The 18790-nt window shown below is 39.9% G+C and overlaps 1 protein-coding gene and 1 long non-coding RNA gene across 5 annotated transcripts in view; one reads left to right on the top strand and one right to left on the bottom strand.

Moving 5' to 3' along the window:
• The window catches only part of LOC149750699 (uncharacterized), a 34885-nt gene extending 31568 nt beyond the window's left edge, over positions 1-3317 (bottom strand). The window contains exon 1 of the long non-coding RNA XR_016387615.1: positions 1944-3317. This is a non-coding gene — a long non-coding RNA (uncharacterized LOC149750699). The remainder of the gene's footprint in view (positions 1-1943) is intronic.
• SLC71A1 (solute carrier family 71 member 1) overlaps positions 1-18790 on the top strand; it is a 41107-nt gene that overhangs the window by 531 nt on the left and 21786 nt on the right. Inside the window, exons 1-2 of one of the 4 annotated variants that reach the window (XM_089923262.1) lie at positions 3249-3502; positions 16884-16979. In XM_089923262.1, coding sequence (XP_089779388.1) covers positions 3419-3502; positions 16884-16979 — 180 coding nt within the window. In that variant the 5' untranslated portion in view covers positions 3249-3418. Of the gene's footprint in view, positions 1-3248; positions 3503-16883; positions 16980-18790 lie in introns of those variants that run through there. The other 3 variants (XM_022584235.3, XM_089923290.1, XM_089923218.1) reach the window with 3 other exon arrangements.

The raw sequence follows: 18790 nt of genomic DNA, 5'->3' as shown, positions 1-18790 counted from the left end.
ATATTAACTTTGTTTGTTGTTGTTTTTTTTTTTCCTGGAGGCCCAGATAATTTTTTCCATGTCATTTTCTCTTTTTTTCCTTATAGCTGATTTATTCCTCTCCTCCATGTTCCTTATTTTCATGTGTATCTGTTCTCTCTTAGGAACGCTGTAATTTAGTTTTCATTTTTTAGATGATTTTACTATTTCAGTAAATTGCCTGAGTTTGATCAACTCTCATCTTCCTATTGAGTTTTTAACAGTTTGTTACATTCTTTCACATCTGCAATTGCTCATTTAATGATATTTAATTCATATTGGAGTGATGTATATAGTTTTCCTCTGCTTCATATTTTCTAGAGGGTAGTATTTTCTATTAATTTAAAAGTTTTCATTTTCTGTTTTCCTTTTATAGTAGCCTTTTATGAGGTTTTGGTGGCTTTTTCTGTCCCTCGTAAAACATGTAGGATTTTCTTGGATCAGCAAGAACAGATTGTTCTACAGAAGGAAGGGGTGAAAGAATGTAGGTGACTGTTTCATAGTTAAGGAGGCCCTCTTCTGTTTGTATGGTAAAGTGCAGTTTCTTTAATAAACGGCACATTTGGGGGGATTGGATTCTGCCATACAATCTTGTTTCTTTCGGAATATTTAGCTTCAGCCACTTGCCCTTCTCTCCAAGGGATTTCTCTCCCTTCCAAAGTGCCTCATGAAGTGTTCTCATGAACTTTCCAAATACTGGTTCTTGCCTGTTTTCAAGCCTGATTATTCACCTTCTCATTAATTTTGGGAACTTTCAGGATCCTTCCAAATCACTCCATTTTGCTTATGTTAGCTAATGCTAGTTTCTGTTGACTATAACCAAAGAACCCTAACTGACACATCAACCTCTTAACGTAAAGTTTGTGAATCTTCACAACCCCAAATCACACAGAAAGCCACAAGTATATGCACAGTAAGTCTGTTACAAGAGTCATCTCTTGTTTACTATTGCAGCTCTTCTAGCACAATGCCTGGGACATTCTGGACATTCAGTATATGCTAAATTTCTCTTATTACCTTTTTTACAACAGCACTTACCACAATTTGTAATTATCTTCATTTTGTGTTTGTTTTATAACTCTGTCCCCCAGTATAATTAAGCTCTACGTACATAAATATCATGTCATCTATTGATGTATCTCCAGTATCTAGTAAAACTGTGGCAGACACTTACAGGTACTCAATTTTTTTTTTTTTTTTTTTTTTTCAGTACGCAGGCCTCTCACTGTTGTGGCCTCTCCCGTTGTGGAGCACAGGCTCCAGACGCGCAGGCTCAGCGGCCATGGCTCACGGGCCTAGCCACTCCGCGGCATGTGGGATCTCCCCGGACCGGGGCACGAACCCATGACCCCTGCGTCGGCAGGCGGACTCTCAACCACTGCACCACCAGGGAAGCCCTCAAATATTTTTTTGAATGACTAAACAATAATCAGTTGTTAAGGATGATAAAGCTGGTGCAGCTAGATGAAGTATGATTTTGAAAAAGGTCAGAGTAACCACACAATAAATGATCTTACCAGCCCTCTCTATCCATCCAAAACAAACTCCTGGGGATTTAACTATGAAATCTATCTCATCTTACTTTCTCTAAAGAACTTCAAGTCAGTTTCAGTAAGAGAATATTTTTAAACAAATGTTGAGTTTACTTATTGAGGAAACATGTAACTTGAATTATCAGGCTAAAATGCCTTTCTTCTCCCTTCCATGGAAATTGATTTGTTTTCTATGTCTAGTCAGTTATCGAAATAGAAAATTCAATCAAATTTATTTTTTAACATTTTAAAATAATTTCAAGCTTACAGAAAAGTTGCAGTAATAGTACCAAGAACATACACTCCCTTTACCCTGTGTATTAGTTATCTATATAGCTGTGTGCCAAATTACCCCAAAGCTTAGTGGCTTAAAACGAGTACTTTTTATCTTACAGTTTCTGAGAGTCAGGAAACCAGGAGTGGCTCAGCTGGGCAGGCATTGCTCAGGGTTTCCTGAAGTTGCAGTCAGGATGTTGGCATGGGTTGCTGTCAGCCAAAGCCTTGAGCAGGACTGGAGGACTGGCTTCCAAGCTGACTCACTCACATATCTGTTGGTGGAAGGCCTCAGTACAGGCTGCCTAAGTGTCCTCATGACATGGCGGCTAGTTTCCACTAGACTTGGGTCCTGAGTGAATGAAAAAGAGAAAGCTAGCGGGAAGATGCAGAGCCTTTTATGACCTAGCCTAGGAAGTCAGATACGTCACTTCTACAATATCCTATTAGATAACAGAGCCACTAAGCCCAGCCCACACTCCTGAGAAGGGGAATTAGACTCCTCCTCTTCCAGAAGAGAATATCACTGAATTTGTGAAGATATCTTAAAACCACCACACAGAAATTCACTATTTTTTTATCACCTTGCCATTTTGCTTTATCACTCTCAACCCCCTCCTCTCACATACATACATGCTATTTCCTAACCATTTTAGAGTAGGGAGCATGCATCACATTCCTTCACTCCTTAAGACTCCGGTGTATATTTCTTAAGGAAAAGGATATTCTCTTACATAACACAGTAATCGCACATTTAACATCGTGATACTTTAATTTGAAGTCCATACTCCACTTGTGACAACTGTTAATTAACAGCGTTAATTAACAACGTTAATTTTTAAACAACACGGTAAAACAGGTAGTGGCCTAGACTATGTAAATTTTTATTGGCAGGGATTAGAGAAAAGATCCTGCCTGGGGCCTGGGAACTCCTGGAAACAGGCGGGCTTCAGCTGAGCTCCAGGCTTTCTCTACCCCCGCCCCCGGCACCAGAATGACAAAAGACTAGGAAAACTCAGTTTATCTTTACTCCTTCAGTCACCCACTATTTCTGTAAAACTATTTCAACCGTTTCCTTCGGTTCCGGTGTTGGTTAGAACACAGTTGGAGACAGCCCTCATAGTTGAGGACACCTGGTTAAAATTCCAGTGCAACCGTTTATCAGCTGTACTTCCACTAGTAGGTAACTTTTAGAAACTTAAATTCTTCCTCTGTTTAGGGGATCTATCACCGTCCCCAGCGCCCAGGGCTGTGGTGAGGGCTGAGCGAGCTGGTGAACGGAGAGCACACGGATCTCTCCACGCGCCGCTCCCTCCACCGGCTGCCTCGGCCGCGCGCCGCCCGCTTCCCTCGGGGCTTCCCTCCGCGGGCGCAGACTGCCCAGCGGCTGAGCGGGCGGGGCGCGTCACGTGGGCGGGGCGGGCTGGTCGACCGATCGCACGATGTGACGCGCCGCCGGAGGCAGGCCGGGCCTTCAAGATGGCGGCGGGCGCCCCGAGCGGCTCGGCCCGGCAGTAGTGGCGGGACGGCACTCGCCGCTGGGGCCGGCCGCCCCGGGAGTGGCTGCAGCAACGCCAGGAATCGAGGATGGTAAAATGACCCAGGGGAAGAAGAAGAAACGGGCCGCGAACCGCAGTATCATGCTGGCCAAGAAAATCATCATTAAGGACGGAGGCACGGTGAGCTGGGGTACCGCGCCGGGGAGGGTCTTTTGGGGCCCGGATCTCTTTCTGCCCCCAACGCTGAAGCCTGCAGCCGCCCCCGACTGCCCCCGCCCTCCCTCACCCCTCCCGCGGTGCCGGTGTCTCGGGCTCCCGGGCCCCCAGTGCCTGTGCTCCAGGGGCTTTCCTCCCTCGCCCCGGCCTGCGGCCTCCGTGGCCCGTCCTCTCGAATGGAGAAGCCGCCCGCCTCTCCCGCACCTGCCAGCCTTTCCTTTGGCCGCCCCTGGAGGCCCTGCGGCCTTGAGCCCACGAGCGCCTCAGCCGCGGGGAGGAATCGACGCCGGGCTCCGCTGCCGGCCGGTCCGCCGGGTCGCCGGGTCGTAGCTGGTTCCGCCGTCCCCTTCGCCTCCGCAGCCTCGCCTGCGCCGTCCAGGCCCCGCGAGGCCGTGGCCGCGCTCTGGAAGCGGCCGGGAGCAATCCCTGCCCTCCCATATGCTGCTAACCGGGTGGCATCTAGCGCGGCGACCCCGCTAGGGCCCCGTAGTGCGCTCGCTCCCTTCTTCCACGGCGTGCTGGGTCAGTGCTCCTGCTCTTGGCTGCTTCCAGTACGGTAAACACTGTCAGAAGGTGGGCTTTGCTCCTCACTTCCCGCGGTCTGGAGCGTGACGGAGGACACCTGGGGCCTAGACTTCAATCTGCTAGTTTTCAAAGAAGAGTCATCACCCTGTTGTTTTAAAATCACCTGGTGTATTTTAAAACAAAAAATACTAGGTAGAGTTGATCATGGCCTGAGGATTGGAAGACCTTTGAAAGGAAGACAGATTGAGGGCAAGAAAAAAATTTTTGCTTTTTAGAAACAGTTGTCATCACAGTCAACTTTATGCGTTGTGCTGTTAACCGGCAGGGGACGTAGGCCTTTTAATTGACAATAACTCGCCTATACTTTTTTTTTAGCTGAAAATACACCGTTGCTACACTCTCTGGTCTTTGTTCCATTCTTTGATATCACGTTCCGAAATAGAATGCAAAGGTGAAATACATACTTCACTTTTCCGAGAAATGTGCAGAAATGGTTCCTTTTTCCCATATTTGTTTGTGTTTTGTTGGAGCCCTCAGCTACTAGCATAGTGCTAAATATGTAATTAGGTCGCCATTGAGGATTTGCTAAATTCATTTGAAATCAGAGACAACTTTCTTTTGGCATTTCAGAATACGGCCCAGTTAGTTATGCTAAAATTTAGAAAGCTTGGGACATATGTAGCAATTTCAGAATATACTTTTAGTTAACTGTCAAATCCATAGATGTCATAGCTTTGACATTTGGTGAAAAAAGAAACTTTGAAATTCAAGTCTTCAGATCTTTTTGTTGTATTTAATTTATTATTTAATTAATTAAAACATTATTTTGATTAAGTCAGTTATGAATTGTCATGGCTCTTTTGACCAAGTTGGTTAGAACTACTATGTGGGGAGAGAAATAGCTTGAAAGAATACTGGTTGCCTTTGTCAATCATAGGGATTTGATATTTTAAGTTCATCTACAATCTACAAAATAGAAGCATCAAAGAATTGTATTTTGTAAAAGCAAGTGATATTTAAGATTAGTAATTTTTAAAATGAATTTATTTATTTTTTTTGGCTGCATTGGGTCTTCATTGCAGCGCTCGGGCTTTCTCTAGTTGTGGCGAGTGGGGGCTACTCTTCCGTTGCGGTGCGCGGGCTTCTCATTGCGTGGCTTCTCTTGTTGCAGAGCAGGGGCTCTAGGCACGCGGGCTTCAGTAGTTGTGGCTCGCGGGCTCAGTAGTTGTGGCTCGCAGGCCCTAGAGTGCAGGCTCAGTAGCTGTGGCGCACGGGCTTAGTTGCTCCGCGGCATGTGGGATCTTCCCGGACCAGGGCTCGAACCCATGTCTCCTGTATTGGCAGGCGGATTCTTAACCACTGCGCCACCAGGGAAGCTCCTAGTTGTTTGTTTGTTTGTTTGTTTTTTTTTAATAAAAGATAAGAATGAAGCTGTTTTCAAGAAACACACCTTTTACCTTGTAAAGTTCAGTTTTGTTACCTCTGACTTTTTAAATTTCGCTTTATAGCAATTAAATCCTGGGCGATTTGGAAGAGGATTTTTTTTTTATCTTGATATTTACTGAAGTTGTAGTGAATTCATAGCTTGCTTTTGGACACAAAATACAGTTTTTACCCCATCATAAAATAAGTGAAAGCTTCTTTTGAGGGATGTGGGCATGGGGGTATTATCATTTATCATCTTTGTACACTTATGCTGAACTTTCCATTCTAAGAGCACTGGACACCTCTTTAGAATAGGGACTTTGTTTATGCATCTTTTAATCCTACAGGGCCTACTATGTGAATTTAAAGTGATAAAAACACATTTAAAGTGATTTTTAAAAATGTGTCTAGTAGCACATTCTTAAGATGATTTTTTTTTTTTTTTTTTTTGCGGTACGCGGGCCTCTCATTGTTGCAGCCTCTCCCGTTGCGGAGCACAGGCTCCGGACGCACAGGTTCAGCGGCCATGGCTCACGGGCCCGCTCACGGGCCCAGCCGCTCCGCGGCATGTGGGATCTTCCCGGACCGGGGCACGAACCCGTGTCGCCTGCATCAGCAGGCGGACTCTCAACCACTGCGCCACCAGGGAAGCCCTTAAGATGATTTTTTAGTGTAATTTTATTTATTCCCATATATAATCAGGAGATATTTATATTTCTAGAAGTGCCAGGGTAATATTTTGCAGTATTTGTATTTTAATCTACTCTAGCTGTAAGTGAAAATATGTGGAATTATTATAGTCATAAAAATAGTTTTAAAATGACATTTACTTCTCTATCTCTCTACTTAAATTTGGTCAGACTACTGTTATGAACATCCATGTGTCTGAGGCTATATGGTCGTACATGACAGGCTCTGAACAGTATTTCACATCCCTGACCAATGGTACTGACCTGATCCCCTTCCATTTTCTTCCTAGTGTTCAGCAATGTTAAGATTATTTTGCTTTGTCCTTCTGCTAATGGCATCTTTGTAAGCTTGATCAGCCAGTTGTGATATTCATAAACAAAATTAGTAATGAGCTGTTAATTTGTCAAAAGCTTAGCACATACTTATTGTAGTTTTTAACAGTTTTGAAGAAGTGAACCCTTCTAAGCGAACCAGGTTAATCATAAGTAACTAAATGTTTTTTTCTTGAAATTGTATTTCAGTTGGCGCTGAAGCCAGGGTAAGGCTGACTATTATGTTGTTCATTTGAGTAGTACACAATTAAGATAAATTACGTGAAGGTGTGTGATTCTGTATCAGGAATTCTTAACTTGGGTCTGTTCACTCTGAAGTTGTTTGCAAAATTTTCTTTGACTACACATTTTTCTAGGGAGATTCCACAGAAGGATCCATATTTCCTGAAAGTTTAAGAACAGTTGTTCTATATGAAAACAACATAAGTAACTAAAGAATAGTTTCACAGGTTAAATTCAATAAATATTTACTTAATCATCTACTTATACCATTTTACTGATGAAAGTAGCTGTGACATTATTGGTGATTTTGCTTTTTGAAGCATCAGCACATAGGATTACAGTGTTTAATTATGTTTTAATGTATGTAACATTTTGCTACATCTCTTATTCATTGCAGACCATTTAGGACAGTTGAATTGAAAGTGCATTCTGACATTTTAGAATACTTCGGGTTTTGTTGTTAAATCATTACCATGTATTAGCAGATAGCTTATAAGTATTCTTGGTAGAGGCTAAGAGCCAAAGAATTACTTACATGAGTTATTTGTATTATCAAAGATAGAATTTTCCTTATGATTTTTTTAAGTTTTCTTTGTTTTGTATTGTGATCTTTATTGTTTTGTGAATACAGTTGTGAGTCTGCGTCTCTGACAAAGTGAAAAATGTCCATTTTTTTCACAAGTGAATTGGTAAAATGACTTTAAAAATTAGATAGAAAGCAAGGCATATGTGTATTGCTTTATTGGAAGTACCTGAAAAAAGTAAAATTGGCATTTCAGATAGGCCCAGAGATGCAGAGCACCAGATACTTATTCCTGATATCTCTGATTTTAATCAGAATAAGTAGGAGTCAAAAATCATTTCAAATGTCTGGACCTAAGCCCTGATCATTTGCACTCTTCACCTGCTAGGATGGCTGAAGGAGTTGCAGAATAGCTCTTTGTAAGCCCCCAGAGAGCAGCCTCTGGTTCCTAGAGTGCAAGCCATGAAGAGGGCCATGGTGCCTTTCAAAAAGCAGCTGTTCTTTGAAATCAGTAGAGCATGCCTAGAAACATCAGGATGTATATATGTCCTTGGCAAGCTTGTGGCAGGCAGAACCATGAATGACTTACCTCCTTACCTCCTTGAGTCAACATTTGCTTTAGGTTAGTGTGTTTGACGGTAAATTAGTAAACAGTTTTCTCAGTTTATATTTCCAGTTTGTCTTACTATAGTTTGAAGACCTGCTTTCCAATATGATCTGTGGAAATTCACTTACAGTTGAAGTGTTGAAGTTAAGTAAAAAGAATAGCTTTTCTCAAGTATCATTCTGATAAGTATATATGATTTAAAATTTTCAGTTATTTAAAAGCTTGAGTTGTCTTTTGGCATTTTTTTGAATTAGATGTGTCAATTAAAGCAACAGGTGACCATTTCAGCCAGGGCGCATCAAGATCCCTGAAATGGGTTTGTTTCTTTCAGAGCCAGATATAGTAGCTTATTTTTAATAATAGGTCTACTTTCTCAATAGTGTATAAATACAGTTATGAATCCTACCACAGGAAATACTTCTTAGGGAGTCTTTTTAAAACAAGAGGTGGTCTATATTTTATCATTTAGCTCTTATAAATTGAGTAATTAGAGATTACCCTAAGACCGGTCTTGAGCTTAGGCTCCGTCTTAGACTTTGGTGACAGTTTGATTTTTGTGTTGATGGGGGTTTTTTAATTTTTAATTCTATTTTACCTTTTTAGTGAGTTTAGTTTGTAGTCATTTGAACTGTGTAACCAATTCGGTGTTCATGGGGATAAGCACTTAATGTAATTAAGTCAGCCGCATATTTTCCCCTCAAGAATGGAGAGGGATGCAATAGATTGTCATGTTACTTATCTTTTCAAAATTTACCTCAAAGCAGTACAATCTCAAGCTGTGAACCTTCTTTATTTTTTTAAGAGTAAAACTTGATCTCACTATACTCTTTTTTTTTGTTGTTGTTGTTGTTTTTGCGGTACGCGGGCCTCTCACCCCTGTGGCCTCTCCCGCGGCGGAGCACAGGCTCCGGATGCGCAGGCTCAGCGGCCATGGCTCACGAGCCCAGCCGCTCCGCTGCATGTGGGATCTTCCCGGACCAGGGTATGAATTCGTGTCCCCTGCATCGGCAGGCGGACCCCTAACCACTGCGCCACCAGGGAAGCCCCTCACTATACTCTTGTTGAATATTTATAGGAAGTGTATTCCACTGTGTTTAGGGGCAATCTAACCAATACCTCTTCACTTCTGTAATATACAAATATTGAATATCTCTTTTAAATTGATCCATAATGCATCCATAAAATAATTCTGAAGTCTTGCTGCAAATTAAGCCAAAGTGACTTAATTAGTATAATGGTGTCTCTACATGTTTATGGTGATTCATACTTTCAGGATATAAAGGATCAGTTTTCTTTTTGTTCACAAATGTAGTAAACCTTGCCTTGCCTGATTAAGGTCATAGAAAATAAGAAAACACCAGCTGACTTTGTGAGAGAGGAAACACAATAAATAACTAAATAAGTAAAGCCTTATTTCCTCCAGTTATTCCATAATGTGTCAGAATCCCAGGAAAGCAGCTCTGTAGTTACGGTATTCGCTATAGAAATTTTTGTTTTAGTGTTCTTCCATGAAAAGCTCCAGGTCTTAGATGTCTATAATTAAGAATCTTTGTCTTTTTTTGTGTAAGACTTTTACATTAAATTATTTTAGTAAACTTAGTTATATATTGTTCAGAGAAAATTCAGTGTTTCTTTCTGAAGATTTATTTTATCCTCATTCTCGATTGATAACTTGTCAGTATTAAATTCTAAGTTCAAAATTATTCTCCTTCATACCTTATTTTTTTCGTTGTGTTTTTTATTTCCCCAACTTTTATTTTGAGAATTTTCAAAACTACAGAAAAGTTGCAAGAATACCATAATGAATATCTATTTGCCCATCCCATATATTTGTGGTTCAATTGTTAACATTTTGCCACATTTGATTTTCCTTTCTCTATATATATTTTTTCATTTTTTTCTGAACCATTTGAGTTAGTAGTAGACATCATGACACTTTATCCCTAAAACATTCAGGATGCATCACCTAAGAATAAGGATATTCTCCCACATAACCACAATATAATCATTATATTCAGAAAATTTAACACTGATACAATAATATTGTGTAATATATAGGCCAGTCACATTTCCCCAATTTTCCCAATAACGTCCTTTATAGTCTTTTTTTGGATGCAGAATTTAATTATTACATTTAGTTGCCATGTCTCTTCTGTCTAGAATAGCTTTTTGTTTATTTTTGATAAATATTGACATTTTTAATAGTCTAAGCCTTTGTTTTGAAGAATGATCCTCAGTTTGGCTTATTCTCATGGTTTACTCACATGATAACATTCTATTTAATAAAAAGGATTATAATGCCCAGTTAGTGGTGGAATTACTTCTTTCTCCTGGCCAACAACCCATATAAGTCCCTGATTCATTGATAGGAATATAACATAAGTTATTAAAGTCCATATTCCCCACAATAACTGCTTAATTCATAAACTCATATTGATTGGACAATCATAGATGTGGAATTTGAGAGTTAGATGAGGATTTAGGTAAGAAATTAATAGTTTACCCCTAACTGCTAAGAGAGGTAAAGTGACTTAAGTCATTTAACAGCTGCTGACTCTCATGATAAGGGTTATCAGTCAGTCCATGAGCATGAAATACCCTTTCTATACTAGGCATTGAGCTATGCATTGAGATACTAAGATGGTTAAGATTGGATCCCTACTCTTAAGTAACAGTCTGTGGTAATATATGCAGTGTAACCACTGCAACGAGTGTAGCTCCAGACTTGGGTGGGCTTTGCAGTTGCCTGGATTGACTGATCCATCTCTTATATGCTGTATTGGACTGTAAAATGGAGATAACTGTAAAATGGAGATAACTTGAAAGGTTAGAAGGGGTAAATAAGATTATGAATTTAAATCATTCTAAGTCTTTAGTGATTTTTTTATTATTTTAATCTCATGTATGTGTACAGTAAACCCATGTGATAGATGATACAGTAACAGACAATAAGAGTATAGAGGAGGGAGTTAATAGGGGAAGTTGCAAATTTAATTAATGAATATATTGCCCTTTTAACAATATTTAAATACAGTAACCATATACTGAATGCCTAAAGTGATAGGTAGAGGAGACTTACAGAGTAATTCATTTCAGTTCTGCAGACACTTATTAAACCCTTTTGTGCTATGCATGTACCACATGCTCCAGATTGTAGAAGAATAAAGCATAGGGCCTGCCTCAGAGAGCGTGAGCTTGAAAAAGGTAAGTTTAAGTTAAATAAAATGAAATAGGTACTTTACAAAACAAAATATAACTTTGTAAAAGTTATCTAGTGTTATAGGATAGAAGACTAAATAAGTAGATTTTTAAAAGGCTTAGCCAAAAGCCTAGATGATGAAACCAAATATGTTACCAATGGAAAGTATGATTTGGGAAATGGAATTAGATTGGAGGGTGGAGGTGGGGTTAAAGGAGATTGTCCCTGACTTCTGAGGTTGAAGTTAGAGGTGACTGCCGTGGAATCATCTCTCATGCCTCCATAAGAGGGAAATTACTCAGCTGAATGGACTTTTGGCATAGTAATTATTACGCTTTTAGGCGGAATATCTTGGCATTTGGGGTTGGGTACGTGTCAGTTTATGTTCAAATTTGTCTCCTTCAGAATTTTCCACTGTGTACCTCTTAATTCTTTTGAGAATCTTCAAATGTCATATGTTGATATGATCTCATTATGCTGAACTTTCTACTCTTGATGCTGTAAACCACGCACTGGTCAAATATTTGCCCCCTACCTGTCTGCTAACCCTCTTCCCTTTGTCTTTCTGCCCAGGCCATGACCCTTGTATTCTTCCCAAATTGTCCTGGAATTTTGATTATGGATCGGTATTCTGTTAAAACTTAACATCAAAAGTCCTGCCTAGAAGTTTCTGTAATTCCAGATTAGTAAAATATTTTAAAAATTTGTCAGTTTCATTAAGATCTTGTATTGCTTTTGAATTCATTTAAAACAGGATAGATGACTATGGATATAATACAACTCTCAAAATTACTAGTACCTTAGGGCAAGCAGCTATCTCTCTCCCTGCCCTGCCTTAACACACACACACACACACACACACACACACACACACACACACACACACACACACACACACACACTTTTTTTCCCCCAACTCTGGGAAATATGAGAGAATGGCTTAGGAGGGACAAGCATATGCAACTACCTATCTTTTACATAGTTTTTCTCTTAGATAAGTAAAACATTTTCCTCTTATTTATTTTTAAAAAAATATTTTATTTTTATTTATTTTTAATAGATCTTTATTGGAGTATAATTGCTTCACAATACTGTGTTAGTTTCTGTTGCACAACAAAGCGAATCAGCCATATGCATACATATGTCCCCATATCTCCTTCCTCTTGAGCCTCCCTTCCATCCTCTGTATCCCACCCTGTAGGTCATCGCAAAGCACCGAGCCCATCTCCCTGTGCTATGCTGCTGCTTCCCACCAGCCAACTATTTTACATTCAGTAGTGTATATATGTTGATGCTACTCACTTCGCACCAGCTTTGCCCTTCCACCCCATTTCCTCAAGTCCATTTTCTGTGTCTCCCTCTTTATTCCTGCCCTGCAACTAGGTTCATCAGTACCTTTTTTTTTTTTAGATTCCATATATATGCGTTAGCATACGGTATTTGTTTTTCTCTTTCTGACTTATTTCATTCTGTATGACAGACTCTAGGTCCATCCACCTCACTACAAATAACTCAATTTCATTTCTTTTTATGGCTGAGAAATATTCCATTGTATATATGTGCCACATCTTCTTTATCCATTCATCTATCAATGGACACTTAGGTTGATTCCATGTCCTGGCTATTGTAAATAGAGCTGCAATGAACATTTTGGTACATGACTCTTTTTGAATTATGGTTTTCTCAGGGTACATGCTCAGTAGTGGGATTGCTGGGTCATATCGTAGTTCTATTTTTAGCTTTTTAAGGAACCTCCATACTATTTTCCATAGTGGTTGTTATCAATTTACATTCCCACCAACAGTGCAGGAAGGTTCCCTTTTCACCACACCCTTTCCAGCATTTATTGTTTCTAGATTTTTTGATGATGGCCATTCTGACCGACGTGAGGTGATTATTTTATTTTATTTTATTTTAATTTATTTTATTATTTTTGGCTGTGTTGGGTCTCCGTTGTGTGCGCGGGCTTCCTCTAGTTGCAGTGAACGGGGGCTACTCTTTGTTGCTGTGCACGGGCTTCTCATTGCTGTGGCCTCTCCTGTTATGGAGCATGGGCTCCAGGCGCTCGGGCTTCCATAGTTGTGGCTCACGGGCTCTAGAGCGCAGGCTCAGTAGCTGTGGCTCACGGGCTCCAGAGCACTGGCTCAGCAGCCGTGGCGCACGGGCTTAGTTTCTCCACGGCATGTGGGATCTTCCTGGCCCAGGGCTTGAACCCGTGTCCTCTGCATTGGCAGGCGGATTCCCAACCACTGCGCCACCAGGGAAGCCCCTCTTATTTAAAGTACAGTCATGACTATTAGAAAAGATTTAGAAAATTCAGAACAACATAATAAACAATTTTATGTCACTTAAAATCACTACCTAATATAACTGTTGTTAACATTGAGGTGAGTTTTTATTTTGTTCTTCATAGTTGAAATTACACAATTTTATATCCTCCTTTGATTTTTTTAAATTTAACATTGCCATAAACATTTTTACTTGTCATTAAAGATTATCAATAAACAGTTTTTGGCTGCATATTATTCTGTCTAATTTATATACCATGATTTGATTATAGGCTATGTAACTAAAGGTTGAACATTTAGATTTCCATATTTACTACTATAAATGATGCTGCTGTGAACATCTTTGTGGTGGAGCTTTTACTGAATGTTTGGTTATTTCCATGATAGAATGTTATGAGCTATTTTAAAAATTATTTGTTTATATTCTTTATATTTTTATAGCGTCATAGTGCTTTTGTATTGGTTTTCATGAATGCTTTACCTAGTTAAGATATTAATCTTTTGCTATTTCTTGCATAGTTTACTCATTTTGTTTTCTTTAAATTCAGCTAATGCTGTACGTGTTTTTCTCAAACTAGTATGCCTAAAACTAATCTTTTATTCTTTCCCTTTTCTTCACTGTCCAGCTGACCAAGGCAGAAACTGAAATCTTTTCATCTTTGATCTTCTCTACCCTCCTCTGCTACATCTAGTCATCCACTGACTGAGTCCTTATTCTACCTCTTAAATATTTTTTTGTATCCATTCACTTTGCTCCATCCCTACTCCCTCTATGTTATTAATACCTTTGCAAAGCTTTCCCAACACTGTCCTTGAATGATTAAGTGTTCTTCACTTAAGCAGCCACTTCCAGGCTTTTGGCTCTATGTGTATATTTATACACATTGTTATGTAATTATCATCTTACTTTTTATCAGTATTCCTGAGACAGTTTTCCAAGGAACTCAAGTGTTGGTGAGATACTGTCTCTTATATGACAGAGGATTTCATGGTCAAGCTTGGAAAATAATATCTTCTTGGAGATTCATATTATAAATAATATAATATAAATTAGCATGTTAAAGGCCCTGAGAAGTTCTGCTTGGCATTTTAATAGATGCTGAGTGTATATGATGGTGAACAAAACTAGTTTGGAGCTTAACGAAATCCTGTGGACATTTGTTTTTACCTTATCTATTTGGTACTGGGCATTACCCCTTCCTTCCTAAAACTGCTCCTTTGTCATGTGACACTGTATTCTCTTGATTCTCCTGATGTTTCTCTGATTGTTCCTTTATCTTCATGGGTTCCTTTTCTTCTGCCCACTGCAGTTGACCCATGAACAACATGGGTGTGAACTGCCTGGGTCTACTTATACGTGGATTTTTTCAATAAATACATGCTACAGTACTACATGATCTGCAGTTGGTTGAATCCACAGATGCAGAACCTGGATACGGAGGGCTGACTGTAAAGTTATACATGGATTTTTGACTGTGTGGGGCTCGGTGCCCCTTAACCCCTGCATTGTTCAAGGGTCAACTCTACTTAAATTTTGGTGTTTCTTGGGGCTCTGTCTTAGCCCACTGCTCTTTTCACACTTCATCTCACCTACTCTGGTAGTTTCAAATATCACATTTGCTGCTGACTAATTGTTTTAATCAGCCCTCAGAGGACAATAGAAATGTTTTAAGTACAAGGGTTATCTTGTAGATGGAATCTGAAGTAAATCTGAGCCTCATGGGGAAAAAAGAGCTAGGAAGCTACCAGCTTCCACTAGTAGACAACCAAGCTAAAAACTTGGAAGTCTTCTTCTTGACTCTCCCTCCCACATTTATCAGATTCTTTCAGTTTCAAATCCTAAATTCTTATTTCAGTTCCCTCCCCTCCAGCATCCATGCCACTCCCCTATGTCATGCCCTCATCACCTTTTGTTTGAACTGATTCTAACAGCCTGCTTCTGCATGCAGTTTGCTCCTGTTACATCCTTTAGGAAATCATCGTGATGTATTGAAAAATGCAGGTCTCATCACACCATTCTCTTGCTTAAAACTTCAGAGGTTTCCTGTATCTCTAGAGTGAAGATGAAAAACTCCTTACCAAAGCTTAGAGGCTACTTCTGCCTTCCTTTCAGCCTCAAACTGTTATGGCCATTGTCTACTTCGTCTGGTTTTTTCCTCTGATGTGACTATCCACGCTACTTCATTTTCTGGCAGTACCTTTCCTTGCCTCCTAACTTGTATGTATCTCTTCCTGCATTCACATATAAGCAGATGATTATGGTGAGGCCTCTTCCTCTCTGCACTGTGAACTCCTTGAGATCAGGGAGTGTGTTTTACTGGTTTTTTCACCTCTGGTACTCTGAATGTTTGTTGAATGAATGAGGAGAACGAATACACTCATTCCCAGCCATGGTCCTTCAGCTCTTATGTCTCCCAACCCCTACCCCACCTCTGTTGTCTCTGATTCCTCAACTGCAGGTTCTCCTACCAAGGGGGTTTTCAGGTACCTGTATTCTGCAGGTTGGGAGAGACATCTATTTTTATAAAATGATGTAGCATCGTTTTTAGTGTATAGAGAAATCCAAATACTATTAATATTTTGCACATAAGACTACTGAATATATTTTTAAAACTTGAGTATGACATTGTTATATGTATTCATTAAAGTTGTCTTTCTGTTATATAAACTTGTTAATGGAGACTGAGTTAATGTTATTGGTCATTTGCTTTTCTATCAGTTTAATATTGCCCTTAGAAATATAAAACCCAGCAACTGAAGTAATTCTTAAGATGTCTCTAGCAGCAGTATAAAGTTAATTTTGTAATGTCTTTCTTGTGTATATCAAGTCCAAGATCTCTCATATACTATTCGGGACTTTTCTGCTTTTGAACCATGTTGGTGTCTATTACCATTCTTGCCACATGATTCATTTATGTTTTGGGATCAGTGCAGTAGCCTCTTAACTTTCCTTAGTTTTGCCCCCTTTTAATCTATCTGTTACATCTTTGCCGGAATGATCTTTCTTAAAACTTTCATCTGATCACATGAGTCTTACTTAACATCCTTTAGTGGCTCCCCATTGCCTTCAGAATTGAACATAGACTCCTTAGCATGGAAGTAGCCCTGTGTGCCTCTAGCTCATCTCTCAGTACTCTCAGTGTGCAGCCCGTGCTCTAGTTGTACTGAACTGTATGAGTCCTGTAATGCCTCCTGCTCTCAAGCCTTGCCACCTTTGTGCAGGCTACTTCCTTGACTTCTGCTGTCCTCGTTCCCACTCTTGCTCCTGGCCTACTTCCTTTCAGCCTTCCTCCTGGAATTCTGATACTCCCCTCCCCACTCTGGATTCTGTGTTCCCATTGCACACGGTGCTTATATAATGTATGTATTTGTTTCCTTGTCTGCCCCCATCACCTTGAGGACAGGGACAATGAGTGTCCAGATATTTGGCATAGTGCCCAATACATGAATGTTCTCCATAAATATTTATCGACTGTTGTCATTGTTAGTAATTCTGGAATGCACCATTAATGTTTTAAAACTCTGTTTTTGTAGCCTCAAGGAATAGGTTCTCCTAGTGTTTATCATGCGGTTATCGTCATCTTTTTGGAGTTTTTTGCTTGGGGATTATTGACAGCACCCACCTTGGTGGTAAGTAATCTTTTAACTTATTTATCACTGACTTTAAATTTTCTTTTTCTTCGGTTTCAGGAGGGAAATCAGTTTGGGGAGGAAAAAAAGGCTCTTTTTCCTTTCCAAGGTTAATTCTCCCACCAATATTGTCAGCCCTTTAGTACTGTACTTTACTGGTTTAGTTGTCTTTTCCAACCTTTACTTCTCCCTTACTTTTTAGCAGGGCTTGGGCAGGTGTGATTCTTCTGGTGAACACTGGACAAGTTTAAGCAGGGCTCAGTCCCCCCTCTGGGGAAGGTGGAAAGGATTATTCTTATACTGACAAGCTTAGGAAGAATGGTGTCTGTGCCCTGAATCACTCAACATTATTATTTTGAGATTCATTCCTGCAGTTGCATTTTCCAAATACAAGTTTCTTTTAGTTTAGGCAGAGGATCTAGAGGTAACCATCTAGAGAGGTCATTCTTTTCATAGCTCTAAGCTGATTTTACTCAAATATTCCCAGGTTTAGAACCTCACAAAAAGACCCCCCTGCCAGACCAAACATCTTAGGTGATAGCTAGTTTTCTCCTGTCGGTTTAGATGAGGGGAATGGAATGAAGGAAGGAGTAATGGTAGACCTCTATGATATCTTGAAAGGTGTAATCAGGATAAATGTACAGCTTTCTAAATCCCGGAAGAACAGATTTTTAAAGATATATACTTCTTGTTTTTTCATGAGCTTGTTTGTTGATACACAAAAAAGACTTTTATAAAAATTTTGTTCATAAATTGAATGATCATATATAGATAGATTGAACTAGTCTAATAATCATTATGATTATGACATAACCACATTATGCTGTAATAACCTGATGTCAAGGGGCTACTGTGGTGTTGTGATAACTGTGTTCTCACACCTTTGTATTAGCTTTCTAATATTAGAGTGTGCTTATTTATAATCTACCAATTTAACATATAAATCTGTCTGGTGGATCATTAGTCCTATGGTTTAAAGTACTTGAGCTTTGTAATAGCAGTTTGTATATATTTATATAATGATGAGTCCAGGCACTGTAAATACGTCTAAGCACTGTAAATACATTACTTTAAGTCCTCAAAACCACTTTATCAATGAGGAATTAGCCTCATAATGATGCCGAAAGCTCAGCCTCTCTGTACACTGGTGCCGAGTCAAATCTTGGAGGCAGAGTTTTGGGTGAAGTAGAAGAGAATAGCTTTATGGCTTTGCCAGGCAAAGAGGAACACAGCGGGCTCCTGCCCTCTGTGAAACTATGAATATGTGTCCCAACCTGGGAGGATTTGATGAAGAGTTTTATAGCAATAGTTCAAGGGTGGAGTTGCTGATAAGATTAGGGAGGGTATGTGTAGGGCCTGCACTCCTTTAATCTCTTCTCAGGTAATCTTGATGAGCTTCTCTGGTTCCTTTAGTCTGGCCTCAGTTGGTCTTCTCTGGTATGGAGAATGCTGACATCTTCCACTTGTTGGTTTTAATTCTATAAAAGGGCTTAAACATATTGTTCTGTGTGTCCCTTGAGGTGGAACTAGGATCCTGCCCCAAGGCTGCACTATTGTTTCTTGACTGTTCCTGCCTTGACTCTGCATCCCTTCCCTTCCTGGATTAGCAACTGTTCAACTGTTCAAATCTGCCCTTTGGAACTCAGGGAAGGTCATGGAGGCTGAACAGAAAGGCTCCCTGTGCCCAGGAGCCCCTACAGGGTCCTCCTCATTTTCAATAATACAGATGAGGAAATTAAGGTTTAGAAGAGTTAAGCAACTTGTTACTCTGATAGTAAACTGCAGTTTTGGTTTTAAACCTAGGTTTGTTT

Source organism: Delphinapterus leucas, chromosome 1, assembly GCF_059928025.1.
Source record: "Delphinapterus leucas isolate spDelLeu-1000000601 "Yukka" chromosome 1, BTC_Dleu_Yukka2, whole genome shotgun sequence".
Taxonomy (NCBI): Eukaryota; Metazoa; Chordata; class Mammalia; order Artiodactyla; family Monodontidae; genus Delphinapterus; species Delphinapterus leucas.
Note: the sequence above shows the minus strand (reverse complement) of the source record. Positions and strands in the feature narration are given on the sequence as shown.